General features: G+C 33.9%; 2 protein-coding genes and 1 long non-coding RNA gene across 4 annotated transcripts; all 3 read left to right on the top strand.

Moving 5' to 3' along the window:
* Positions 1–6,708: 6,708 nt before the first annotated feature.
* On the top strand, positions 6,709–10,667 carry LOC146923547 (putative inactive receptor kinase At5g58300). 2 transcript variants are annotated; one of them, XM_085708705.1, is made up of 3 exons: positions 6,709–7,087; positions 8,256–9,593; positions 9,895–10,667. In XM_085708705.1, exons 2-3 carry the CDS (start codon positions 8,261–8,263, stop codon positions 10,521–10,523), a joined length of 1,962 nt encoding a protein of 653 aa, XP_085564831.1. In that variant the 5' UTR covers positions 6,709–7,087; positions 8,256–8,260; the 3' UTR covers positions 10,524–10,667. The 2 variants fall into 2 exon arrangements, with proteins under 2 accessions (XP_085564831.1, XP_085564833.1); XM_085708707.1 differs by having other exon boundaries at positions 8,253–9,593.
* Positions 10,668–14,110: 3,443 nt separating this feature from the next.
* On the top strand, positions 14,111–15,139 carry LOC146923546 (uncharacterized). The gene is made up of 2 exons (XR_015010914.1): positions 14,111–14,392; positions 14,466–15,139. It is a non-coding gene; the product is annotated as an uncharacterized LOC146923546 (long non-coding RNA).
* Positions 15,140–18,381: 3,242 nt separating this feature from the next.
* LOC146923545 (ubiquitin-conjugating enzyme E2-17 kDa-like) lies at positions 18,382–23,464 on the top strand. The gene is made up of 5 exons (XM_085708704.1): positions 18,382–18,426; positions 18,562–18,642; positions 20,315–20,442; positions 22,756–22,860; positions 23,125–23,464. Exons 2-5 carry the CDS (start codon positions 18,573–18,575, stop codon positions 23,266–23,268), a joined length of 447 nt encoding a protein of 148 aa, XP_085564830.1. The 5' UTR covers positions 18,382–18,426; positions 18,562–18,572; the 3' UTR covers positions 23,269–23,464.
* Positions 23,465–25,644: the final 2,180 nt, after the last annotated feature.

The raw sequence follows: 25,644 nt of genomic DNA, 5'->3' as shown, positions 1-25,644 counted from the left end.
ACACGTTAAAATATTTCGGATTTTAAAATTTGTATATAACACCCGAAAAACTCATAGTATGAGAAAAGTAATGGTCAAATAACTTTGTATGTCACACTAACAAATCTCATAAATATTTATCTTACACACTGAAATATGACTAAATGCAAAACTTTTTTACTTTGAAAATGCATAATAATAATCTCATAAATAAATCTCATGTCATGAAGTTAATACGGTATCTCTTGTGCAAAAAACAAGAAAAAATAATACAATGTCTAAACTGTAATTTTAATTTTTGCTTACATACCAACATCATGAATAATTTAAATTTTTGCATACAAAATTAGCAATTATTTTTTATCAAGTACATAATTACCAATATGATTCCACATTTGATTTTTTTTTTTTTTTTTTAATTTGTTAGATCTGCGTTGTGCAAAAAATATTTAATACATAAGTATAACAATTTGACATCCGATGTTAAATCTGCATGTATACACATATAATACTAATTAATTGATTTGTCTTGTCAAAAAAAAATTGATTTGTCTTGTACACCTAATTCATGTTTTTTATGTCCCCATTCGCGTATAGTTTTATATAATTCTGAGCTATTATTTTGAAAAGTTTCAATTCATGTGGTTACAACAAAATATATGGCGATCTAGATCCACGATTAAACGGATAGAAGTAGTTGGCAAAATAAAATAAAATAAAGTTAGAGTTGTTAGATGTAGATTGTCTTATTCAGCAGCACCATTCTCATAGAGTAATAATTTATGAAACACGGACACTTTTAAGATTAGGTGTGTCGCGGTGTCTGACACGCGTCGGTGTCTGACACTCCTATGACACCCGTACGACACATGTCGAACCGGTGTCCTGAATAATTATTTTTTCCTTACTTCGACACTCCTACGATTGGTGTCCGACACTTATATAACACTCATACGAGCCGTGTCGGACAACTTACACAAATATCTAAAACAAATTTTTTTTTCTCTCTTGCTTCCACACACCATAAATACAAGAGTTGCATATGTTTTGATATATACTCCCTCTGTTTCAAAATGAGTGTCGTTTTAGGTGTTTACACACATATTAAGAAATACAATGATTAAAAGAAAGAGAATGATTATTTTACCAAATTATCCTTATTAACTATTGGTTAGTTTTAAAAGTAATACTTTGGAAGTAGTGTGCCGAGTATTAATTGGAAGGTACAATTGAAAAGAAAAAGTTATTATTGCATTGGAAACTAAAAGTGACATTCATTTTGAAACAAATTTTTTTGGCTAAAGCGACACTCATTTTGAAACGGAGGGAGTAGTTGATTATATCATTTTTAGCTTTTTTGATAGTAGATGAATAAATGTCAATACTATGATATTTTGTTGTAGAACTTTTTCTAATGAAATAAATTGCTCAAGTTAGATGTTTATATATGTATTTTAATTTTCATTTGAAACCGTCTTTAACTAAATTAACATATATGTAGCGGTGTCGGTGTCCTATATTTTTTAAATTAGTAGTGTCGACGTGTCCGTGTCAGTGTCGTGTCAGGTGTCTGTGTCAGAGTCCATGCTTCATAATAAATAACACATTGTGTGATGTTATCAATGGAGATTGAGTCTAACGAAAGAGATTAGACTCCAACGTATATGCGCGACTTATAGTTGAATCACCTTATTCTTACCTTGTCTTAGTTTTCTTCTACATCTCTTCTCTTACATATAAATGTTAACTTGTCTCGCTAATTTTAACCTAATTTTTTCCTCCACACTTTTGTATTTAATGTTTATCTAAAGTAAAATAAAATTATGTTCCTAATTATATGCTATTTTTTTGGAAAGGAATAACTGTTAACCTGTCTCGCTATACTTAACATAATCTCTTACTTATAAATGTTAACCTGTCTCGCTATTATGTTACGATACGGTATCAAGGACGGTGTCATGGAAATATTATGTTATGGTACAGTACCAACGTATATGCTTCTTAATATTATGAAATACTATATGACAATCATGACATTCATCTAAACTATTTTGTTACCTATTACCGTCAAATATTACCTTATGACCCGTGCGTTCGATGGTCTAGTTCATTAAATAACAGCTTATGCTGCAAATTATATTTTAGTTGAAGATCATGCTTGATGATGATTATATTCAAATTGAACCGGGTTTACGTTGGTATTTAGAATCCAAGCTTGTTGGATCCAATGCTTTGTCGGGATGGAAGTACACCCTCCGGTCACAAATATAAGCAAAAGTTAACATTTTAGATTCTTTCATTAAATTGTATGTAGTCTATAATAAAGACTATATACATCATTAATTGAATGAATGTGAAATGTAAATTTTTGCTTATAATAATGACCGGAGGGTGTATATGTGATGCTTATTTGATTACAAATAATTTTATTGTACTATTCAGGGGAGGAGACAGATGTGACCTATAGGTTGGTCATGACACCCCTATATTTTGTTTTGTGCATTATATGATTGTAATTTCACTTTGTTTTATCTTTATATGATTGTGCTCATGTATGAATTGGCACCTCCGGAGGTTTTTCCCTCCTCTCCTGTACTAACTGAATTAATGAAGACACCATCATCATCATCATTTAATTAAAGTTTAAAGTTGTCTTTCAAAAAATAAATTAAAGTTTAAAGTTGATGATTTGTTTGATTGGAATTAGGTCCTGATAATCAATCACATGAATTTATGAATATCCGTAATATTTAAAATCTATCAAACTAGATGATACACATAAATTATTCGTAACAACCAATAAAATTTCATTCATGTATAATCCATTGCAAAGAAGAAATGATGTATAGTGTGTTTGATTTTTTTTTAGAAATCACGACAATAACGCACGTCCCGGATCACACAACCATTTTCTCTCTCTAGAATTTTCTCCCACTAAACTCTAACACTTTTCAGAACGCGTCTTCTCCCTAGATCCAAATTTTGACCGCCGCGATGTAGATCCAAGAGAGGGTGGTTGTCGAGTGTTACTCTTCGAACCACCGTCGTTTCCTCCTCTCCTCCGGTGTTTGCATGTCTTCCCGTCGTTTTCTCTGTTCTTTGTTCAGATTTGTTGCCTTTCGTCGCTTTCTCGAGAGACAGCTCCACCATCGCTTGATGGGTTGCTGTTTGCAATCTTGGGTGTCTATTCTGCTCAGTCTAGTGGGTACGCCGGTTGTCATGTTCTCGTCGGAGTTTTGGGGGCTTTGTTTCTTTGGTTGCGCCACTCCTGTTTTGGTGGCTGAAACCTTTCTCTGTCATTTTGTTGTTGTTTCACGGTTGTGTGGTGGTTGTGTTGTGGTTTCTCGGTTGTGTCGTGGCTGTGTGGCGGTTGTGTTGTGGTTTGTCTGTTTTTCGGCAGGTTTTGTTGGTGGTGATGGGATGGTGTTGGTGAGGAGGTTGTTTTGGTGATGGTGGGGTGGTGGTTCGGGGAGCTTATGTGTAGGGGTGGTGATGTAGTGGTGCCCTGTCCGATCCGCCGTGATGGGGTGGCGGTTTAGGTTATGTGATGGTGGTGATGCGGTGTGAGGAGGACTCGGGTACAAAGCCGGGTAGCGCGGGTCAGATCCGCTGTTTCGCTCCACCATTGGTTCTCTTTACTCCGGCGACGGAAGCCATTTCCTTGTTACATGCAGCCGCCTTTTACGATTTGGGTTGTGTTTCCCGCTTCAAACCGCCTTTTATGATGTGTGGTGGTGGTGGTTTGTTTTGTTTAGGTGAGCAGGAGGGTTGTTGTGAGTGATTTCTTTTGGAGGCCGCCTCAGTTATTCGGGTCCATTCTCGTTGTCGCTAGCTCTTATTAGTAAGGTGTTTAGGGTGTTTTGAGGGTGTGTCGTTCGAGCTGAGCTTTTTTACCTTTTTGAGTGATGTTTTCTCCACCGCAATTCTTGTTGTCTGTCTTACTTATTGTGTGCTGGATTCTGATGGGCCGATTATTTTTGCTTCGAGATCGGAAGTGGGAGTCTAGCGGCAATCTTGTTTGGTTGGCTACGGTGTTTCTCTGGTGGACCGAGGGTAAGGGGTGCCCTCCCGTTTTGGTTCTGAAGTCTGGTGGGCCAGTCGCTTTTGATTCGAGATCGGGAGTCAGTTCTTGGATTCAAATTTGGTTTTGGGATTTTTTGGTGTTCTTTCGGTGGACCGGAGGTTGTGCGGTGGTGGAAGCTGAATGATTCTTAGAAAAGGAGCTCTTCGGATGTGGCTCAGTGTTGGTGATGAGGACTGGGTTCTCTGTTACAAGGGTGTTCTTTTGGGGTGAGCAGTGGCGATGAGGGTTTGGATGTCGTTTTTTCAGTGGTCGGCAAGTTCAGGAGTCACTTTTAGGGGGTGATGTTTATTTTGGTGGGGTGTTGTCCTTATGGGTGTTGATCACAGAGGTGGTCTTTGTTGGTGTTTGTTTTCAGGTGTTCCGCCTATATACGGCGCCTTTTATTTGTACTTTCTGTAACATCGGTCTCTGTTCGTCTTGTGCAGAGACCTGATTTTTAATAAAATTTTGCTGATTCAAAAAAATAAAATAACGCACGTCCCGTAGAAGTCACAAATATTAGCTTTACAATATCACGTCCAGTTTTATCTCAAGATGCGGAAATCATGCATCCATTGCACATTCAAACAATGACAAAATATTGTTAGGGATGTAGGCCGACTCATGAATTTGTCATGTCCCAGAAATCAGGGTCGAGTTTAACCCTAACTCAAAAAAGAATTAGGAACAAGAAAGTGTTTTAGGACTTGACCTAATAGAAGGAAAGGAAAGATCAAATTTGTGTTGACACAATCACATGCATGATCTTATTAATTTGTGATATGATGACACAAGATAGGTTTTTACTTGTAATTCCTTCTCCATTGTTAAATGTCATATATATTATGCCAAAAATTATTCTTCGTGCAATTGAAACATTGAAAGTAGTTTGTATTCTAAAATGAACAACTCTTGTGTAGATAGAATCCCCAAATAAATTTTATTTGAGCTTACACACGTAAATGATGAAAGTTAAAAGAATAATAATTTAGTCATATCACTTAATATTATTTTTATTTTAAATTTTACTTAGGATTATGACTATGCAAGAGTTGCTCTTCCGAAACATAGTAAATGCATTGCACCTTGTGTTACTCTAGGACATAAGTAGTCATGCAAATAAATGAAAAATATTTTTTGTCAAAGCTGTTACTATACATGTTTGGTGACTTCAAGTTAAGGATCATATTTGAGTCTAAAACTTTGGTAGAGTATGATCCAATATAATTCGTTCTATGTACACCCTAAACATAGTAATAAGATGATTGAATTAGAATAATCCATCAATTTAATCTCTTAAACTATCAAATCACTTCAATTTAGTTCGTAAATTGTGTAAACATAACAAGTAAGCTCTAAAGTATATAAAATCCATCAGGTTTAGTCTGGGTTGTTAGGATTTTATGTTATTAGTATGCTATGGGGACCAATGATGGTTTATTCATTGAATTAAATATGGCGGCCAATCCATCCATGCGGTTAGGTACCAACAAATTTCTTAGACTCTAATAAAGACATTCACATGGCTTCAACGTTCAAGATGGAAATAAGACTGTTGAAGAAAACAATAAAAAGCAAAACTGAACACTTCTCTTCTTAATTTCAAATTTGGCTTTTTTCCCATATAACCACAAACAAAAAAAAAGGGATTGGTGAGAGAAAGTTCAATTGAAATTTCTGAGTAATGAGTACGCAGTTCAAACCTAAAAAGGCTAATTCAAAATGTCTTTTTGCTTATTGGAAAAAATTGACCTCCCAATTTGGCTAGATTGAGGAAGAGAGATTGAAAGAAAAAGAAGGTTTACAAAACATAGTGAAGTGAACAGATAATAAAATTGATTTATTTTATATAAGTAAAAATATTTTAAACATATATTTAGTTGGGGAATTAGTCACTTTAGTCCCTGAATCGGAAGGGATTCGTCACTTTAGTCCCTGAATGCAGATAAATTGCAAAATAGTCCCTAAATATAGACTTTGTTAGTCAATTTAGTCCCTGAATGCAGACTTCGTTAGTCAATTTAGTCCCTAGATGTAGACTTCGTTAATCACTTTAGTCCCTGAAATTGACCATGCAGAGACTGTTTTGCAATTTTTCTTTATTCAGGGACTAAAGTGACGAATCCTCTCCCATTCAGGGACTAAAATGACTAATTCCCCAATTTAGTTTTATAAGGGACAAAGTAATTTCAAAAACGTAAAATTAAATTCGATATGTTTGAATTTAAAAAAAAAAATACATATATGTGAGTGTATAATTTATCTAAAAGAGTTTGAATGAGATAATAAAAGATTTATTTCGGTCTCTATGGTTGTGCGTAGAAAATATCCAATTAAAAAAATATGTGTGTAATATTTTGTCAAATTTTATTTACTTCTTAAGAGAATTTCAAATTAGTAGCACCTTTTCTCTAAACACTGAGGTTAACAACAAAAACAAGTTCCACAAACACAACTAGTTTTATATTTGACTTGGTTTTAAGAAGAATAATTTTTACAAAATATGCCAAACACTACAAAATAGAATTATCTTGCCATTTAAACAAGTTAATATCTTATCACACTCACACACAGAGTATCATTGTCCCATTACGTGTGCATTGTCCTCTGACTTTTTGACACACCTCTCTCACTTGTTAACTGATCATTGCTTTGCTGGCCACTCTATTCTTTATTCCTCATTTCCTAACTAAACTTTTTGTTTTCACTTTGCCTCTTCATTTTTTAAACCAAAATTACTTCACTTTCCTGAATCTTGAACCTTGGCTTTTTATTATTACTACTATTTTTAAATTTTTTGAACACTCTATCTTTATTTCTTGTAGCTGTTGTTATTGGAATCTCAAACTTCACATGCTCATTTATTTCATTTCATGCAAAATTCTTTGCATAGTTTCTTCACTGAATAAGCACTTGAGAATTTGAAGCACTTAAGCAAAGTAGCAACTTTCATAGCTTCTTCAGTGAATAAGCACTTTTGGATATGCTGTTTTTGGATATAGCTTCTGTGATGAATCTTTGTTCTTCCTTTTTGCTGTCTTTAAGGTAATTACTTGCTTAAAAATCTTGTCTTTTATTGTACTTGCATAACAATTTGTGCTGAAAAAGTTAGCTTCTAGATCTGGTTTATGTTTTTGTTTTCAGTGATGTTCATGAATGCTGAATTCTGTGTTTCTAACTCTGAAATGGGTCCCACATTGTGTGTTTGGTTTTAAATGTTCAATTTTCAAAGTTGTACTTCAACATGTTTGTTGGGTTGTTTTGTTTTTTTAGGATCGATCTAAAGTTGTGAAGAAAACAAAATATGTTTTTAGTTCTTTTTTAGGATTACTTTAAGTATTATTAGTATTTAAGTATCCTTTCTAATCTATTAAATGTGGTGTGCGTTTGAATAAAATTTGGGTTAGCTCATTATGTTTGATGTAGAAATCATAAGTAGTTCCTTTTTTGCCTTAATATAGGGTTAGGAAGAAAGCTATAAAAGCTAAAAGCTTGCATTGGTTAATGATTAGTTGGTAAATTATTTCCAATTCAGAATTAATTGCAGAAATGTTAGTTGAAGTCATCACACATAGTCAATAATGAATGTTACAACTTATAAGTAAGCTAAAATTGCCTACTCCTATGACTTAGTTTGCAGTAAATATTATCCTCGAGTTCTTTTCCTTTCCTACTTAGCCAAAACCTTAGTATTTCTTTTACCTTTTAAAGAAAAGCTTAATTACCTAATACCTGGTTTGTGTTTTGCAAAAGTCTATCTAGTGATGCTATTATGGATCTATTTATTTGAGCTTATCTACTAGCATAAGCACTTGTGATATAGTTTGGGAGAACTTATGGAAACAGCCTATGACATCTCCATAAGCCATTTTCAGCTTATTTCCATAAGTTCTTCATGATAGCTTATGAAAACAGCTTATAGCTTATATGTAAACAATTTAACTTCATTTTATCTTTTGTTGTAGAAATAGTTTATACATAAGCACTTACATGATAAGCGCTTAGTTAGGTTGTTTATCGAAACAAATATGTATGTTACAACTGCCTTTATGTCTCTTTGATGATGCGGATGCTTCTTTAAATTAACCAGAATCATTCTAAATATTTTCTGAAATATTGTCATTGTAATTCCACATTCAAACTTTGTGGTATAGTGCTCACTTTCTCATATACAGAATCCTAACTTTGATTTGTGTTTGTTGTGCTAAAGCAGGAAATATGAAGGATGACAGAGATTACATTGAATTCAATTGTCAATATCTTATACCATACACTAAAAAACTCTCCATGAAATTCTTCTCACCATTGCAAGCTTTTCTTTTTATCATTGTTATTCTTTCTCCTCTTGTTATTGCTGACCTGAATTCCGATAAACAAGCCCTTCTTGATTTTGCTTCTGCCGTCCCTCATCGTCGCAACCTTAAGTGGGACAGTGCTACCTCAATATGTACATCTTGGATAGGCATCACTTGCAATCCAAACAGTACTCGTGTAGTTTCTGTCCGGCTCCCTGGAGTCGGACTAGTAGGCACCATTCCATCCAATACACTCGGCAAACTTGACTCACTTAAAACTATTAGCCTTCGCTCAAACCTACTAAGTGGAAGTATACCTCATGATATTGCTTCTCTTCCGTCTCTACAATATCTCTACCTTCAACATAATAACCTTTCTGGTGAATTACCAACATCATTGCCGTCACAACTCAGTGCACTTATTTTGTCTTACAATTCTTTCACAGGTACCATTCCGAAGACATTGCAAAACTTAACACAACTAACTCGATTGAGCCTCGAGAATAACTCCTTATCTGGACCAATACCTGATCTCCATGTAAACCTCAAACAATTGAATTTGAGCTACAACCATTTGAATGGATCTATCCCTTCATCTCTTCATAGTTTTTCAAGTTCTTCCTTTGAAGGGAACTCTCTCTTATGTGGATTGCCTCTAAAGCCGTGCTCCACAGTCCCTCCTCCATCGCCTCCTCCTACATTGACTCCTGTAATACACGACTCGAAAAATAAACTGAGTAAAGGAGCTATCATTGCAATTGCTGTTGGTGGAGCTGTTCTGTTATTTTTCGTAGCTCTTGTCATTGTTCTTTGTTGTTTAAAGAAAAAAGATAACGGTACCTCAAGAGTAGTTAAAGCCAAAGGTCCTAGTGGTGGTGGAGGAAGGACTGAAAAGCCGAAAGAAGAGTTTGGAAGTGGAGTGCAGGAATCCGAGAGAAACAAATTGGTTTTCTTTGAGGGATGCTCTTACAATTTCGATCTCGAGGATTTGTTGAGAGCTTCAGCTGAGGTCCTTGGAAAGGGTAGTTATGGTACTGCATATAAGGCTATATTGGAGGAGCAAACGACGGTTGTAGTCAAAAGGTTGAAAGAAGTTGTGGTTGGCAAGAGGGAATTTGAACAGCAGATGGAGATTGTTGGAAGCATTGGAAATCACCCAAATGTCGTTCCGCTTCGCGCTTATTATTATTCAAAGGATGAGAAGCTTTTAGTTTGTGACTATTTCCCAAATGGCAATCTATCTATACTCTTGCATGGTATGCATTTTCTGTTTCTCTTAATTTCAGTGTAGGCTTATGAAAATGAACTCTTTATTTTCGTCTCTGTTTGAGCTTATAAACTTTGTGCATGAATATTCAAGTGTAAATGGTGTTATGTAAATGTGACAAAAAATTGATTTCACATATATACGGCAATCTGTCACAATAATATGCACTTCTGCAGAAAAAATTGACTTCATCATATTTGATTATGTTAAACTAATTTCATGTTTTCTTAATTGCGTTGGGACTCTCCATTTGAATATTTAAGATTGTTATCATCTGAACTTCATTACAGGTACTAGGACAGGCGGAAGAACTACTTTAGATTGGAACACACGAGTAAAAATCTCTCTCGGAATTGCCAGAGGAATTGCTCATTTACATTCAGTTGGTGGTCCAAGATTCACACATGGAAATGTGAAATCCTCCAATGTTCTCCTAAACCAAGATAACGATGGCTGCATTTCCGATTTCGGCCTGACACCACTCATGAACATTCCTGCGACCCCTTCTAGAACCATGGGCTACCGTGCTCCTGAGGTAATCGAGACTCGGAAGCACACGCATAAATCAGATGTTTACAGTTTTGGTGTCCTTCTTTTGGAAATGCTTACAGGTAAAGCGCCACAACAGTCTCCCGTACGCGATGACATGGTTGATCTCCCTAGATGGGTTCAGTCCGTTGTTAGGGAGGAGTGGACCGCCGAGGTTTTTGATGTGGAGCTAATGAGGTACCAAAACATTGAAGAAGAAATGGTGCAAATGTTGCAAATTGGCATGGCTTGTGTTGCGAAGGTTCCGGATATGAGGCCTAACATGGAGGAAGTAGTTAGAATGATTGAAGAAATTCGGCAATCTGACTCGGATAACCGGCCGTCTTCTGATGATAATAAATCCAAGGATTTAAATGTGCAAACTCCATGATTAACTTTGGTGCCCTTTTTTCTTGTGTTCCAAACAAATTGATTTATTGAACTTGTTTGTCTAGGAAGTAACATTCAATGGGATATAAAAGAAGAAACACTTCTCTATAATGGAATTACTTTGACTTATTTTGTTGTGATTCAATTCATGATTTTCATTCAGGAACAATTGTTTTTTAATTGTTGTTAGTGCCACCAATTTGTTGTTAGTGCCACCAATAGATGTGTACTGCATCAAATAGAGTGATAAATATTACCCTCTCTTTAGTCTTTTGTTTTTCAGATGACACACTTTTATTGTTGAATGAATTTTGAGTCTTACCATGCAGAGTGATATTTATGTCAATTTTGAGTTTTACTATTAGCATTGTCTTTCTTGGTCTATGAAGTGACGACACCAATACAACCATAACACAAAAATATCAACATCGGTAATAATTTAAGAAAATAAAAGCGCATAGAAGTAACCATATGTATTAGTGTCATATGCATTAGTGTCTATGTATTAGTGTCTGACACGAACACTTATCATATGCATTTGAATTTCAGATCCAAATTTAGTGAGGTCAAAATAAGTTAGAGTATTGTCATAATAAGCATATTACATAGTCACAAACCCAAATCAAAAATATTTGGGCACACATGCATAAATAGAAAAAGTCAAGAAAAATAAATTAGTCATATCATTTTTTTACTTTTATCTTTAAATTTTTCTTATCTATGTGTGCGCCTAAGTAATTTTTACTTGTATTTGTGACCAACTAAGATTTTCTCTCTTCTCAATACTTCTTCAATGTTTTCATCCATATCACTGGGCTACACTTTTAAAGATGTTTTAAATTTGATTTGTTAAGATGTAAATGTAAACCATATGATTCAAACTATACAATATGGAATTTGAGGTTTTTTTTGGGGGGTGATTATCTTTTTTGGTGGTGATGGAATTTGAGGTTTAATATATGGAATATGCGACCTATACTTTTTGGAACACTATATCTTGTATTTTAACAAAGAACCTATAACCATTTTATCTTTCATTCTTTCTCCAACCATTGCATGCAGACGAGAATATATCTTATAATTATTTCTTGGTACCTAAAAGTTTTGGATGTTTTGTAATATGCTTAAATGGTGATGATGGAAAGCATTTGTGGTAGGATAAAGGTTTCAATGCTTTAGGATATTTTAGTTTGAGTGTCTCTTTCACGACAACTTTAGATGATTTTAATGGGGACTCCTCCGTTCACAATAAAGCTATTATTATGGTCAAGAGAAAAGAACTTATAAGAAAAAAAAGTGTTGTCAATTGATGAACGATGTCTCGATTGTGCTTATATAAAGTTTACAAAATTACATCCACAATCTCTTAACTTACTTTCAAATTTTAAATTATCTTTTATTTTATATTTTTTAAGTTGTTTTTTTTTTTGTCAACTTTTTTAAGTTGTTTTATGTTACAAAATGTTGATATCATTGCCCTTTTATTTGGATTATGTTATTCTCTATTAAAAAAAAGAGTTAAGATCTTTTCCAATTGAAGATCCTCTCCATTTCTTATAATTGGACAGATAAAGACACAAAAAAAATAAGTTTTTTTTTTCAAATAAAATAATTAATGGTGGAGTGACTCACTTAATGATAGGATCCACTACATTTTGAGTTAAAATCCTCTTCATTTTCCCTATCCAATGTCCCTCCCCATTACTATAGTTTTGAAGAGTTTTAAAGTGTATATTAAATAATTGGACCCACAAAATATCAAATTAATATTCTCAAAATTTTTCCTAAAAAAAAAAAAAAATCTCAAAACTTTGTTAATGGAAAAAATGGAGAGGATTACGACTCTTATCTTTTTTATGAGTATCTTTAAAGAGAAAAAATGAAGTATATAATTTAGAGAGATATAAACACAAAAAAAGATAGTGAATGCTTTTAATTATTCTATACTCTTTTTAATTTTTTTTTTGTGTATTTATCTATTCAAATGAAGGAAATGGAGATAATTATAAATTGATCATCATCGTCATGAAGTATTTAGCGTTCTTGGTAGAAAATCATATTTGGAAACTAAAAAATGGTAACCTTCAACCACCCATAAATAATTCATCTTCAAGTGGGATTGGGCTTATTTCCTTAAATGGGATTTCTCAATTGTTGATGCAAAATGAAATATTATTTACGACAAACAGGATAAATGTGTCCGAAGTGATGTCAAAGTTGTTCTCTCACGTCTAGCTTATTGGTGGTATGGATACACAAGTTTTAGAGAAACAAGAACAGGCGTTGTCGTCATGTAAACTAGTTTTATCTGATGAAAATTGAGAATTTATTTTTATTTTTTTATGTAAAAAAAAGACACGGAAAACATATATATATACCGAGCTTATACCTTTGGCCGGAAAGTATATAAAGGTTCGGTCAAAAATTGTTTCATCAAAAATTGAATTTAATTTTTTTTAAACCAATTACTTTATTGGAGTTCATTAACCATTTCTTTTTCATCTTCCTCGGGTAGCACTAGTCGCAACTTGCAACCCTTGAATCTTCTAAACATGTTATCATACAATCCTATCCTATGAATAAACATTTTGTTCCTTTTATTTTATTTAATAAGTTGTTATGATTTTAATTATTTTTTATACCAATTCATTTTTTCAAGTCATAATATTTAAAATCAATTTATTTTTATTTAATAATTAGTAATTATTTATATTGTTACAAATATTATTGTTCTTGACTGGATCAATGTCCAATCCATCAACGGATTAACAAAAATGGAGGCAATGTTGTGTTGTACTGAGGCAGCTTTTTGGCTATTGAAATGTTTGTACTTTTATTTCATTATTAATTATTTCTGAGGTGATGGTTTTGAAATTTTTGTCACGAGTTAAAGTTTCGTTTGTCGCGAGGAAATTTTGTCAACTGCCTTAAAACAGGGAAAAAAAACGGTAACTGCCAATGCCGTTTTGTTGCCGCAAAAATCACACTATCAATGATATTACTTAAACAAGCTAACTTAATAAAAAGATAAGATTGGATGCAATGTGAGCTTATATCGGCCATAACTACTTGTGAAACTTTTTTTTTTTAAGGAAGTAGTTGTGAAACTTTTTTTTTTTAAGGAAGTAGTTGTGAAACTGTTGGGGTGAAATTATGAAAACAACTTATGACATATCCATAAACTGTTTTTAGCTTAATTCCATAAGCTCTTTAGAATGGCTTATAAAAAGACATTGTAAAAAAATAATTTGAAGTGTATGCTCCTTTAAATGAACTGAAATCTTTGTAAATACTTTCTGACATGTTGTCACTGTATTTCCACACTCTAAATTTGTCATGCAATGTTCACTTCTTGATGATATTGAATCCTCACAATGATTTGTGTTTATTGTGCTAAAGCAGGAAAATATGAATTCTCCATGATATTCTTTCACCTACATTGCAAGTTTTCCTGTTTTGATGTTTATTGTCATTTAAAGGAAGTAATGTGATACTATAATTTTAAGAGTTTTAACTCTGCTTTTTTTCTTCTTCACTAGTTCTAAGATTTTTGCTGATTAAAACTACTTTAATTTGCTAGTTTCGCAGGTTCTTAATGGCTCAGTGGTTTGTTCTGCGTATTACACTGGCAGCTGCAACATCAACAATTGTTTCCTATGATGCGCATTACCTGCCTGTGACAGTTTTGTGGTGGCCGTGTTTTGGCCACCGGCCATTTGTAGGCCTGCATCATTGTGCAGTCCTCCATCAACAAACACATCACGATGGAAACAATTGTTTCTACTCCGAAGTTTGTGGCCTCATGTGCCTCATATAATCAATACGCCCATGCCGATATACTGTCTGGGGCCTGATTTTAACATATCTTCGGTGAGTATATCCTACATAATATTACTATTTCTTCATTTTATCTTACTAACCTTAATTTTTTTTTTTTCAACAGATTCCCGATACTCTGATGCGCAACTTGAATGCTGCTTGGCCAGGTTTGTCTGGGAATAACGAGGATATTTGGACCTCAGTAGTTGCGACATGGAGATGTTTGTCCCATAACTTAGTTAAATACTTCTCAAAGGCAGTGTAACTTTACAAGCTTGTCAAATTAAATACAACAACATTTTCCAATTGTGGTATTTCAGCAAGCTCAACTCATCAATATACTCTATCGGATATTAAGAGCGCAGTGGCAGCTTATACTGGATTTGAGCCTACAATTGTTTGCAAATGAGGAGGAAGGAAGTATGCCGCTAGAATTGGAACATGGAAGAAATAAGATTATGCTTTAATTTGACAAACAACTATATATCCTGTCAAGAACGCGATTTAGGTTTGTGTATCTCCACAAGTATTTTGGTTTCCCTACCCGGAAGAATCTGCACTGCCATTGGCCATCTCATCTTCTCTCCGGTTGAAGAAGTTTTTCACTTCACCAGAAACACTTTGTTCTCTCCTTCCACTCATGTTTTATTTCCCCTTTTTCCAAACAAACTAGTTGAAACTTGAAATGCAGCTCAAAAGGAAACTTGGTGAGCTCTCTCAAATGATATCACACCTATACGATCTTCAATTTGTACAAGAAATTGCTTCGAGAAAAGTCTTGATAGAAGAAATGTTTAGCATTTTGTACTGATTTTAGTAGGAAGTAGGAGAGTAGTAGGGAAATTGCTCTATTGGCCCTTCGGTTTTGCTCAAAAACCCCTTGATTATCGGAGCGTGACGTCCGATTGCATAAAATCTATCGGGAGATATCGTCTGATTGGCGTTTTTAGCATCCGAAGCTATCTCCTGATCAGCTTATTTCAAAGGTCAAGCAAATCCACGGGATGCATAGACCAATTATCGAGTAGTAGAGAAAAGAGGTAAACAATCCCAATGGGCTTTGGCTTGTGATATTGGTATCAGAATCTGTAACTAACGGAACTATAAGAAACATAGTGTGTTGTAATCAAGAATATCAAATATAGATAACAAAGACAATTACATTTTTCCTTTCCTTTATGGTTTCTTACTATTTCTAGATTCATATTAGTAGGGTGCCTAATAGAGTCACCAATCCAAAAGGTCACCACGTTGTAGTGAATAATACGAAGGTGCCTAACAGTCTTGTTTATGTAACTTCTATTTTGACAACATGTATCTCCTTAGGTTAGTACAAAATTACTCATGTAGTGAATAATACTTGATACTCATCCTTGTAGTGAATAATACTTGATACTCATCCTTGTAGGGATCCTCCCTTATTATGCTAGAGAATCAGTATCAAGTTTCTTTGTGCAAACAACTATTGATATAAACTCTTTGAAAGAAAACGACGTCATTACTACAATAGACTTTTCTCATATTTCCTTAATGCAACTTCCTAATTAAAGTTCTCAGTTTTACTACAATAGAGTTTATTGCGGGTCTCTAGAGGAGTTGATGCATCGGCTATGATTCTTGGAGAGAGCTTCTACCATAGTGTCTCCTTAGAGAGAAATCGAAAATGACAAGGGAGAAGAAACGAGCCATGTGTCGCATCCATGGTCACTTAACATGGTTTGAGGACAATGGTCAAAACTAAGGAGAGTCTCATTCCTTCTAATAATTTGCTTAGTGAGTTACAATTCACAATAAATAAGATTATGTTTAATTTTTAGCCATTGCGCTTTTGAGCATCTCAACGACGGATATAATAGTGTAATGAACAACAACTTCTAAATGTAAATCCAAACCAATCTTAACTTATTTCAGGGGAACCAGTGGTTTTTTTCCTTCTTTTTTGATCTTCCATCATATGTAAATCTCATTCCTTCTAATATATATATAGATTTCTTCCATCATATGTAAATCTATTCAAACCATGTCGGACATTAATAAGGACACATGTTTAATTATTATATCTGAAATAATAGTTATAATATTTTTTTGAGGACCTCTCAAAAAAAATTAAGGAAAAAAAATCAATTCATTTCGTTACTCAAAAGATGTCAAATACATGACGGTATATTATCATAAATGTTTGGGGCTAGGATTAGATGGAGCTACCCTTGCTAATTCGTGAGCGACTCGTTAGCTTGCCTCATATTAAACTAGACATGAGAGTTTTGAAAACTATCCTGAAACAACTGTCTACAGGCAGTAATAATACAACTAGGTTCCCTATCATCAACTACCTTTGTATGAAAAGAATCTATGACTGAATCTAGGACAAAATCAACATTATCAAATCGGAGGTTTGATACCCATTGCAGTGCCGTGTGTAACTCAACTGCTTCTCCTATCGTAACTTCGCATAGAAGAGAAAACCAATCAGTTCTCGCAAGCACAATGTCACTTGCACCATCTCTGATACACATAGCAATACCAACTCGGTTGAGAGAGGAGGAGAAAGAGACATCGATGTTACATTTATACCTACCTTTATACAATGTTGTCAAATTTTTTTACACATGCATGCAATCAATTAGATAATGACGATGAGTTATTTACACACATATCCAAAAGTAGCTTAAAAAGGTGATATATGGTTTGATTGGATTTATGTTGGCGCACATAAAATAAAATTAAATGAGACAATAATAATTAGGCATGGCAACAAAACCCGTGCACATGGGTACCCGCCCAAACCAACCCCGATTTGACGGATTTTCCCCGATTTGACTGGGTTTGGGTATGGGTTTGGATTTTTCCCGATTTCAAAATACGGGTACGGGATGGGTAACGGGGATATATATATCCACCCCGAACCCATACCCAAACCCTACCCGAATGTAGAAAGGTCATATTTTTGTTTTTGTTGAGGAGGTTGATAATGATATGTCATGTTATTTGGTTTGATAATTGTCATGATATAAGAACTTTCATTGATAGTTAAAGGATCAACCGAATTATTCAGTAATGAAATGTTAAAATGAGCGCAAATTGTTGGATAATGCATTACAACATTATCATTGAAGCTTAAAAAACTCTTTTTTTACTAAAAAAAATTATTCACTACGAGGATGGGGCGGGAATACCCAAACCCATTGGGGACGGGGATGGGATTCAATTTCTCGTCCCCGTTGGATATGGACACAGTAACGGGTAAGTATATGGGAGTAGGGGATGGGGATGGGGAAGGCAAAACCCGTCCCCACCCCACCGCATTGCCATGGCTAATAATAATAAGAAAACAATTCCTTAAAAAAAATTTGTCAAAAACTTTGATTGATATATATATATATATATATATATATATATATATATATATATATATATATATATATGTATATGTCGGTTCATAATCGTAGTTCAACTAAAAAAATGTTTAAATTGATAGATCAAAAGTTCATTTTAAGTAAACTTTCAACTATAATTGTATTGTCATTTCGTCTATCTAACAATTATATAACCAATAAGAAAGAGGAGTTTTATTTGAACAACCATTTGGTTGACAACCAATATGACAACCATAATTTACAAAGAAAAAGTAGGTATTTGCACAAAAACCAAAGCAATAGAGAGATAAAGTAAAAAATAATGTGAGTATAAGAGAGAAAGTTATCACAAAAGTTGTTAAAAAATGGATGTTCAAATATCATTTCTCAATAAGAAAAGGTGACACCATGTCCCATGAGTCCTAGGTAAAAATGCCGAAAGTATTAAACCGAACATCGTAAACGGTTTGAATCCCAATACCTCCACATTATGTGCGTGAGTTTACGATGGTTTTAGCGTGTCCTCTATTAAAAAAAAAAAAAGTTGACACCGTTGATCTCACGCTATCAATCAATTCAAAACCATTTCTTTGATTTTCAAGAATCTCTTTTTCTCTCCATTCAAAGAAAAATATAAAAAAGAATCTTTCTTTCTTTCTTTATTTCTCTATTTCTTCCTCCTTCACCCTTCTCCAAATCATTCATTCTTCTTCCACGCTTCCGACCCAGGTTTGTTTTTCTTCTCCTTTTCATTTTCCCTTTCAATTCTTCAACTTTTTTCGTTTCTGGGTCTCACGATCCATTCATTTTTAACCATTTATCACTCGTCTCATAATTTTTTTTACTTTTTTGTTGTTATTTAAGTTTGAGTGATTATGGCGTCGAAACGAATCTTGAAGGAGCTCAAGGATTTGCAGAAGGACCCCCCAACTTCATGCAGTGCAGGTTTTCTATCTTCTTTCATCCATTTCCCCTTTTTTTTATTAAAAATTTGTTTTTCTTAAAACTTTTATATTGGATGTTGATTATGTAGATGCTTAATTTTATGTTTGTTTTGTTGATTTGTTGTGTTTATGGATGGTTTTTTGTAAATTTTAAATTATTTGTTTGTTATTGTTTGATATTTTGACTATGTTATTTATTTAGTTTAGCTGATTTAAACAAAATAACCTATAACATGCTTGGATCCGAGGTTTTAAATAGCGGTCGGGATAAGGAAATTGTGATTTTGGATGTTACTGATAATGCGTTATTGATTGTGGTCGTCATAGTGTGAATTAATCACGATATTGCACAAATCTTATAATGTATAATACTCTCTCCGTCCTGCAATAGATGACCTATTTGAAAATTTGCAATTTTGACCTAACTTAGTTTGATCATATAAGATGTCGTTAGATTCGTCTCGATGAGTATCTTCAAAATATCAAATTTTCATAATTTTTTCTAACATATTATTCAAGATATTTAAGCTCAAAATTATGCATTGGCATGCGTAATAGGGTCAACCGTGTCATGTATTATGGGACGGAGGGAGTACCTAATTGTTCATTGTTTCTTCATAACTTTAGTTCTTTTCATAATCTTTTGATAAATTTGTTTCTTCTAAAATGGAGATAAAGTTAGTAAAAATGTAATTTTTATCCATAAAATGGGATTCTACCTATACCGTTTTGTTGCAGCTGTTTTCGCGGTATCAGATCTTTTTTTAAAATTTTGCTTGGATGTGTCTCTGTCTGCTTCCTTTGTGTGCATTGGTTTTAGATGGTTAGGTGAGGGTTACATTTTAGCGGTAGAGCTTGGTGGATTTCTTATGAGGGGACCAAATATTTTAAGATTATATATAGTACCAAATCATTAATAAGTTATGTGATGGAATGGTATAACACCATTAATATCTTTTTTTTAAGCCTGAAATACTAGGTTTGAATTCAATCTATTACCATTTTTCAGCAAATAAAATGAAAATATAACCCGGGGGAGTTGAACTTGTGTCCTTCGAGCTGCAAAAGACGGTCTTGCCACTACACCGTTGGATTAACGTTGATTCTATTTGGAAGGAAATAACACACACACACACACACACACACACACACACACACACACTAATGTTATACTTTTTTTTTTTTTAAGTGATGTTATAATATGTATGTTAATGGAAAATGATAAATGTTTGAAGGGGTCATGCCTTCCCGCTGTCTCATACAAGATCAGCCACTGGGTGAGATTGTTCGTTCATTCCAGTGACTAATTTGGATGTGTCTGTAATCAATTGTTTGTGGAGCTTGGGGGTTTGATTAGTTGATACGTACATTTGTTGGAATTTGGCTCATCTAAATGAGACATACATTTTATAGGTATAATTGTAAAGCATAACTATAGCTAAGATTACGATAAAATAATCATGTTTGTAACTCCATGCTTTTCCCTCTGAAAGGCTCCTCTCTTCTAATAAGTTCCCTTTAGCATATATTTACCTTTTGTATATGTTATTTCATCTGTTGCAAGTTGTAACTTTCTTTGTGATTTGTTTGTAATTAGCTTGGGGATCTTCCTTTTCTTCTGAAGAATAATTAATAACTAAACATGGTACTGTTGTTGTTGTTGTTTATATCAGGTCCTGTGGCTGAGGACATGTTCCACTGGCAAGCCACAATCATGGGACCGGCTGATAGCCCATATACTGGTGGTGTGTTCCTGGTTTCAATTCATTTTCCTCCTGACTATCCCTTCAAGCCACCAAAGGTATTCTACCCTGCTTCATTACTCACATTAGGTTCTTGTATTGTCGTGCTTTTTGGTGTTGTGAATATATTGAGTATTTTTTCTTATAAATAAGTTTACAACCTCTCTAACATGTTCTTCTTGAAGTTGTATCTATGGAGATCAAACTGATTTGAAAAATGTAACATTAAAATAACTGATTTCAAAAGCATTTTGATTCAAGGATAAATGTGACTGTGAACTTATTTTGGTCTCCTTCATTCTTAAGCGGTCATGGAAGTTTGTTTAAGCCTCTGTAGTACCGACATTTTCGATGAAAGGCGTGTCAATGTTCGACACCGAGACATGTGATTGCAGTGAATTATGTCGTTTTCTCAAATTATTTTTGGTGTCAACATGTCCGTGTCCAGTGTCTTTGTCCTTGCTTCATAGGGTTGAGAATCATTCTTGACAATCTCTGTACACATACTGCTCGAATTGTTTCCAGTTGGCTGGTTTGGATCCTGTTTTGCACAAATGCTTACAGTTTAGAGTGACAACCCTTGACATCGGGTGTGGTTTTCTATTAAGTGTGAACATACTTGCATCTAATAGAGATGACCTTACATAATATTTTATAGTTGAGGGGTAGAATACTTTTGGTGGGTGGTGGCGTAAATTTGAAGGGGCCAGAAGGGTACTCAAATAGTTTCTTTTGAAGCTTTGAAGTTGTCTTCTTTGTAAAAGGCAAATGGAAGTATGGTTGGGATGTTGATTTTTCTTCTTGTTTTTCTCTTTTGTTGTGGGTATTTTGTTGACTTAGTTTCCTAGGAGCATTTTGGGGCAGTTGTGGTGGTTCGTTTTCGTATCTCCTTCTGATGTGTATGCTTTGGGGGTTTTCTGTGGGGTTTCCCCCCATCCCTATGTGGTTTCTTTTGAAGGATACCTTATCCACTCTTGTATTTTTTTTCTGTATTTCATGATGCGGAGGACATCAGAAGGCATCAACCACAGATTAAGAGTAGAGTACTATGGGATAGAGAGATAACTTGCGTCTAGATTTTTTCCTTTTCATGATTGGGTAAAAATATTTGGATTTCTCAGTCCATTTTAGGAGAAGTTGTCCACTAATAGAGTTTACGGAAAGAGGAGTGCTATGTGCATTCTCTTTCTAACAATCACTCTCTTATTGGGTGAAACCCATGTGGATCCCACACTTTGGAAATGGATCCCACATAGAGTGGTGAGACCCACATGGATTTTATTCAATAAGAGTGTTAGAGAGTGTTATAAGGAGTGTTTCTAGCACTTCTCTTACGACAAACACTCTTGAATTGCAATTTCTTCTTTCTAAAGCTTTTTATCTTGCTTTGACATGTAGTAACTTACAACTGTGCACTTGCACAGCTGAAATTCCATATATGTGTAATGTGTTTTCTTGTCGTTTTAAGCATAGAAAAATATTGCTTTCTATATTAAAATCATAGAGGAATTTATTCGTAAGCGAGAGTCTTGGTTTGCTCAACTGCGTCTATTGAATAACATGTAGTTGTTTTAATTAAGAAATTCATTGGCAACAATTTCGTTACGTGAATTTGCATGTATCTAAGTATAGATCTAGACATGGTTCTATGGGAGTTTTCAGATATTGTATGAATTTGCACAATATTTTGTGTTCAGCACAATCTCATCTTGGTCACTATGCTAAGAAAAGTTGAAATTAGGATGCAAGAAGAAAATAGGATGAGCAAAATAGAGAGAAGAGAGAGAAAAATAGGTACATTTTGTATATTGTTTAGATACAGAGGAAATGGAGAAAAATTTCAATCATCTTTGATTTGTTGGTTGAACGGAAAATGGATGTATGAGGAAAATGGTCCTTCAGAATTTCTGAGTTTTGAAGGTTTTGTTAGCAACTTTCTCTGCCACTTAGCCATCCACCTTAACGGTGTATACTAATCCCCTCTCACTAGCTACCTTGCAATAATCATAACCTACTGTTTTTGTTTCTCCCATGTCTTATCCTTTTCTATCGAGGGCCTATTTTTATCTGTTTTGGCGGGATTGTATCTTGACTGTTGCTTTCTCGTAGATTTTTGTTTCGGGGTTCCTCTCTTTTACAGTCCACCGTGTTCTTGCATGGACCGGTGCTCAGCCACATTGCTAATCCAGTCTGTTTTTATAGCTCTCTTCTTATTGCTAATCTAGTCTTCTTATAACTTACAGTAGGATTTTCTAGTTTAATTTTCTTTCAAAACTACTGCTGTTTTACTGTGGTAGTAAGTTGGTAAATATCTTATTACTTTCTAAGACTGAGTTTAGAACTAATAAAACTAATGTGCTTAACAACTGCAGGTTGCTTTTAGGACCAAGGTGTTCCACCCAAACATCAACAGTAATGGCAGTATATGTCTCGACATTCTGAAGGAACAGTGGAGCCCAGCATTAACCATTTCCAAGGTTTGATATTACTCTGCTCGTTTTTATCTTGCCACTTACTGAACATAAATAATGTAATTTCTTAGTTACTGTGCTATATAGCATGTGTGTCATGAGACAAATTACCGAGTATTGTCGTAGTATATTTTCAGTTGGGAATAGCCGAGCATTAGCCGGTTATAATTTTGGTTGAAGTTTTACGTATAAAGGAATAGAGTGTCTGTTAGTTTTGTTTCTATAGTTTTTTGTTTAGACCCCCCAGAGAAACTAATCCCTCTATTATAGGTCCTTTTGTCAATTTGCTCGTTGTTGACGGACCCCAACCCCGATGATCCACTTGTTCCTGAAATTGCACACATGTACAAGACCGACAGGGCCAAATATGAAGCCACAGCTCGCAGCTGGACACAGAAGTATGCCATGGGATGATCATGTTTGTCCTAGCTGTTCAATAAGAGCAGCCATGTCATAATTTATGTAAAAGAGCAAAATATATTTTGAATGAATTTTAATGCCATCTTTATTGTTTAGTGGAACTTGAAGCTGGTAAGGGACCCACCCATTTATCAATTGTGAATATTGCTTGTAAGACACTTGTTATTGAGGAAACTGTAATGTTGTGCAATCTTTGTACTTGTTGACCTGGTATTCCTAGCTATAGGAAATATCTTATTATTTGGATTGTGTTGTAGATCTTGGTCGTTGATGAAATGTATTTTGATATACGTTTTGAAGTTGATTTTGTGAAGTTAGACAAAACCATTTCATCTTAATCCACATCCATAATCGAGATAACTTGATAGTATGACTGTTTTCATCAACCGTACAAAATGTGGGTTCTCAAATATTTTTTGAAAACAAAACTTAAACATTACGTGCGACCACGGTGTTTATATTTCTTTCTACTTCCATGTTTGGATCTAACATCAGTTTTGCAGAATCGCAGTAGGCTCACTGTGATTGTGACTTATAATAACTTTTCTTCATGATAACCTTCATGATCTATATCTATATATATTTCTGTGTCGGAATCTCTTTTTTTTTCTTGGTTATTAAGGTTAATGCTTCTAATTGTGTTTTGCAATTTGGGAGGTGTTGGTATTGATCACCAATACAATCTGCCTTTTCAACATTATTTTACGATGGAGACACTGCAACTACGAGAATGTCATATTAGGAGGAACTGGATTTTTGTCCTTTTAGAATGTGAAAGTGGGGACATTAGGCATGGTTCTTGTGTCCTCCATATGGAAAATAAAAGCAATGTTATGTGTGTTTTCAATTATGACTGGTTTCAATTTTCAACTTTCTTTTTCCCCAAGTAAAGAAGTGGTAAAAGAAAGAAATACTCCAGAAGTGTGTTTCAGTTAATGGGGGTAAGTTTTAAGCATGTCATATTAGGTTTGTGTTGTATTGCTTCTGTCTTATAGGTAACATTTTTCCATTTTTATCTATTGAGAGAATTAAATACGTATTCAATGTGTTTATTTCCTTTAAGAACGTTGTGTATGTTTGGTGTTACGATAAAAATTGATTTTGATTTAATTGATTCTATAAAATTGATTTAGGTTAAACGTGAGTTTAAGGTAAAATGATTTTTGTTTGGTTGCTTTCATGTAAAGTGAGTTGAATTATAAATATAAGTGTAAAAATAAATTTTATAATAGAACCTGCAAATGTACAAGTAACCGTATGACTAATGTTATGTTAAACAATAAATGTATAATTTGAAAAGAGACTTATACTTGAAGTTTATTATTGGTCCTGTTTTAGTTGTTCCTCTCTAATTTTTTTTCCTTAAAGGAGTTTCTTATGCCTATTCAAAATAATTGGTGACACGTCTATTTATTTTTTTTTAATAGAGAGCCCTATAAAGTATAAACGTTCCTATCAAATTGTACTTAGGTTGACCCTTTATTTTAGAACTCTCTATATTTAAGGAGAGAGGCATAGATAATTTGGTGTGTTTTAGGGAGGAATCATGCATGAATTAGAAGAATCTCTAATACAATTGGAAGGTTAGGTTGACTTCTGAATTTAATTTAAATTAAATATGCTAAGCAGTGTTTATCTCTCTAAATAAAAAATGGGAAATGGTAACTAGTGTCCTAAGGGTACTAGTTAAGAAGATTAGTATAGAAATTATGCATTGTAAATTGATAAAAAGTAGAATGTTTAACTTTATGAAAGTCAAAAAGTTGTTGTTTTTAATGAAATTTTTTTATTTTTGACATCCTTAACCATTGTCCTTAGGGCACTGGTTAACAAAACCTATAAAAAAAAATAGGGCCGACTCTAGCTGCTCATTTTTCCATTTTAATGTATTAAGAAAAATAAATAATGTATTCATTGTGATTATTTTCTTTATGAACGTTATAACCATATGGCTAATGTTATATTAAACAATAAATATAAAAATTTGAGTGATAAGACAATGTATAATTTGAAAAGAGGCATAATTGAAGTTTATTTTTTCAAAGCACAAAGCTCACAATGCAGTAAGTATCATTGTTACTATTTTAATTGTTCCTCTCTTTGGAGAGCACCTTAGCTACCACCCTTTTTGCTTAATAAAAATTAAAATAAAAAAAAAATGTTCCTTCTAATTGTATACCTATTTCAAAATAATTGGTGACACGTCTGTTGTTTTTTAAATAATGAGCCGTATATCAAATTGTACTTAAATTGTCCCTTTATTTTTAGAGGTCTTTATATTTAAGGAGAGTTGAATAGATACTTTGGTGTTTTAGGGCGGAATCATGCATGAATTTGGAAGAATCTTTAGTACACTTGGAAGGTTGGGTT

Source organism: Medicago sativa, chromosome 5 (assembly GCF_051527215.1).
Source record: "Medicago sativa cultivar Bolivia chromosome 5, Bolivia_mono, whole genome shotgun sequence".
NCBI lineage: Eukaryota > Viridiplantae > Streptophyta > Magnoliopsida > Fabales > Fabaceae > Medicago > Medicago sativa.
This window is presented reverse-complemented; position numbering and strand designations above follow the sequence as displayed.

Bases quoted from the DNA above. Each gene is read 5' to 3' on its own strand.
- LOC146923547 (XM_085708705.1), top strand. From the start codon at position 8,261: ATGAAGGATGACAGAGATTACATTGAATTCAATTGTCAATATCTTATA. The intron at 9,594-9,894 runs GTATGCATTTTC...ACTTCATTACAG, and splicing joins TCTATCTATACTCTTGCATG to GTACTAGGACAGGCGGAAGA.
- LOC146923545 (XM_085708704.1), top strand. From the start codon at position 18,573: ATGGCGTCGAAACGAATCTTGAAGGAGCTCAAGGATTTGCAGAAGGAC. The intron at 18,643-20,314 runs GTTTTCTATCTT...TGTTTATATCAG, and splicing joins CCCAACTTCATGCAGTGCAG to GTCCTGTGGCTGAGGACATG. The intron at 20,443-22,755 runs GTATTCTACCCT...TAACAACTGCAG, and splicing joins ATCCCTTCAAGCCACCAAAG to GTTGCTTTTAGGACCAAGGT.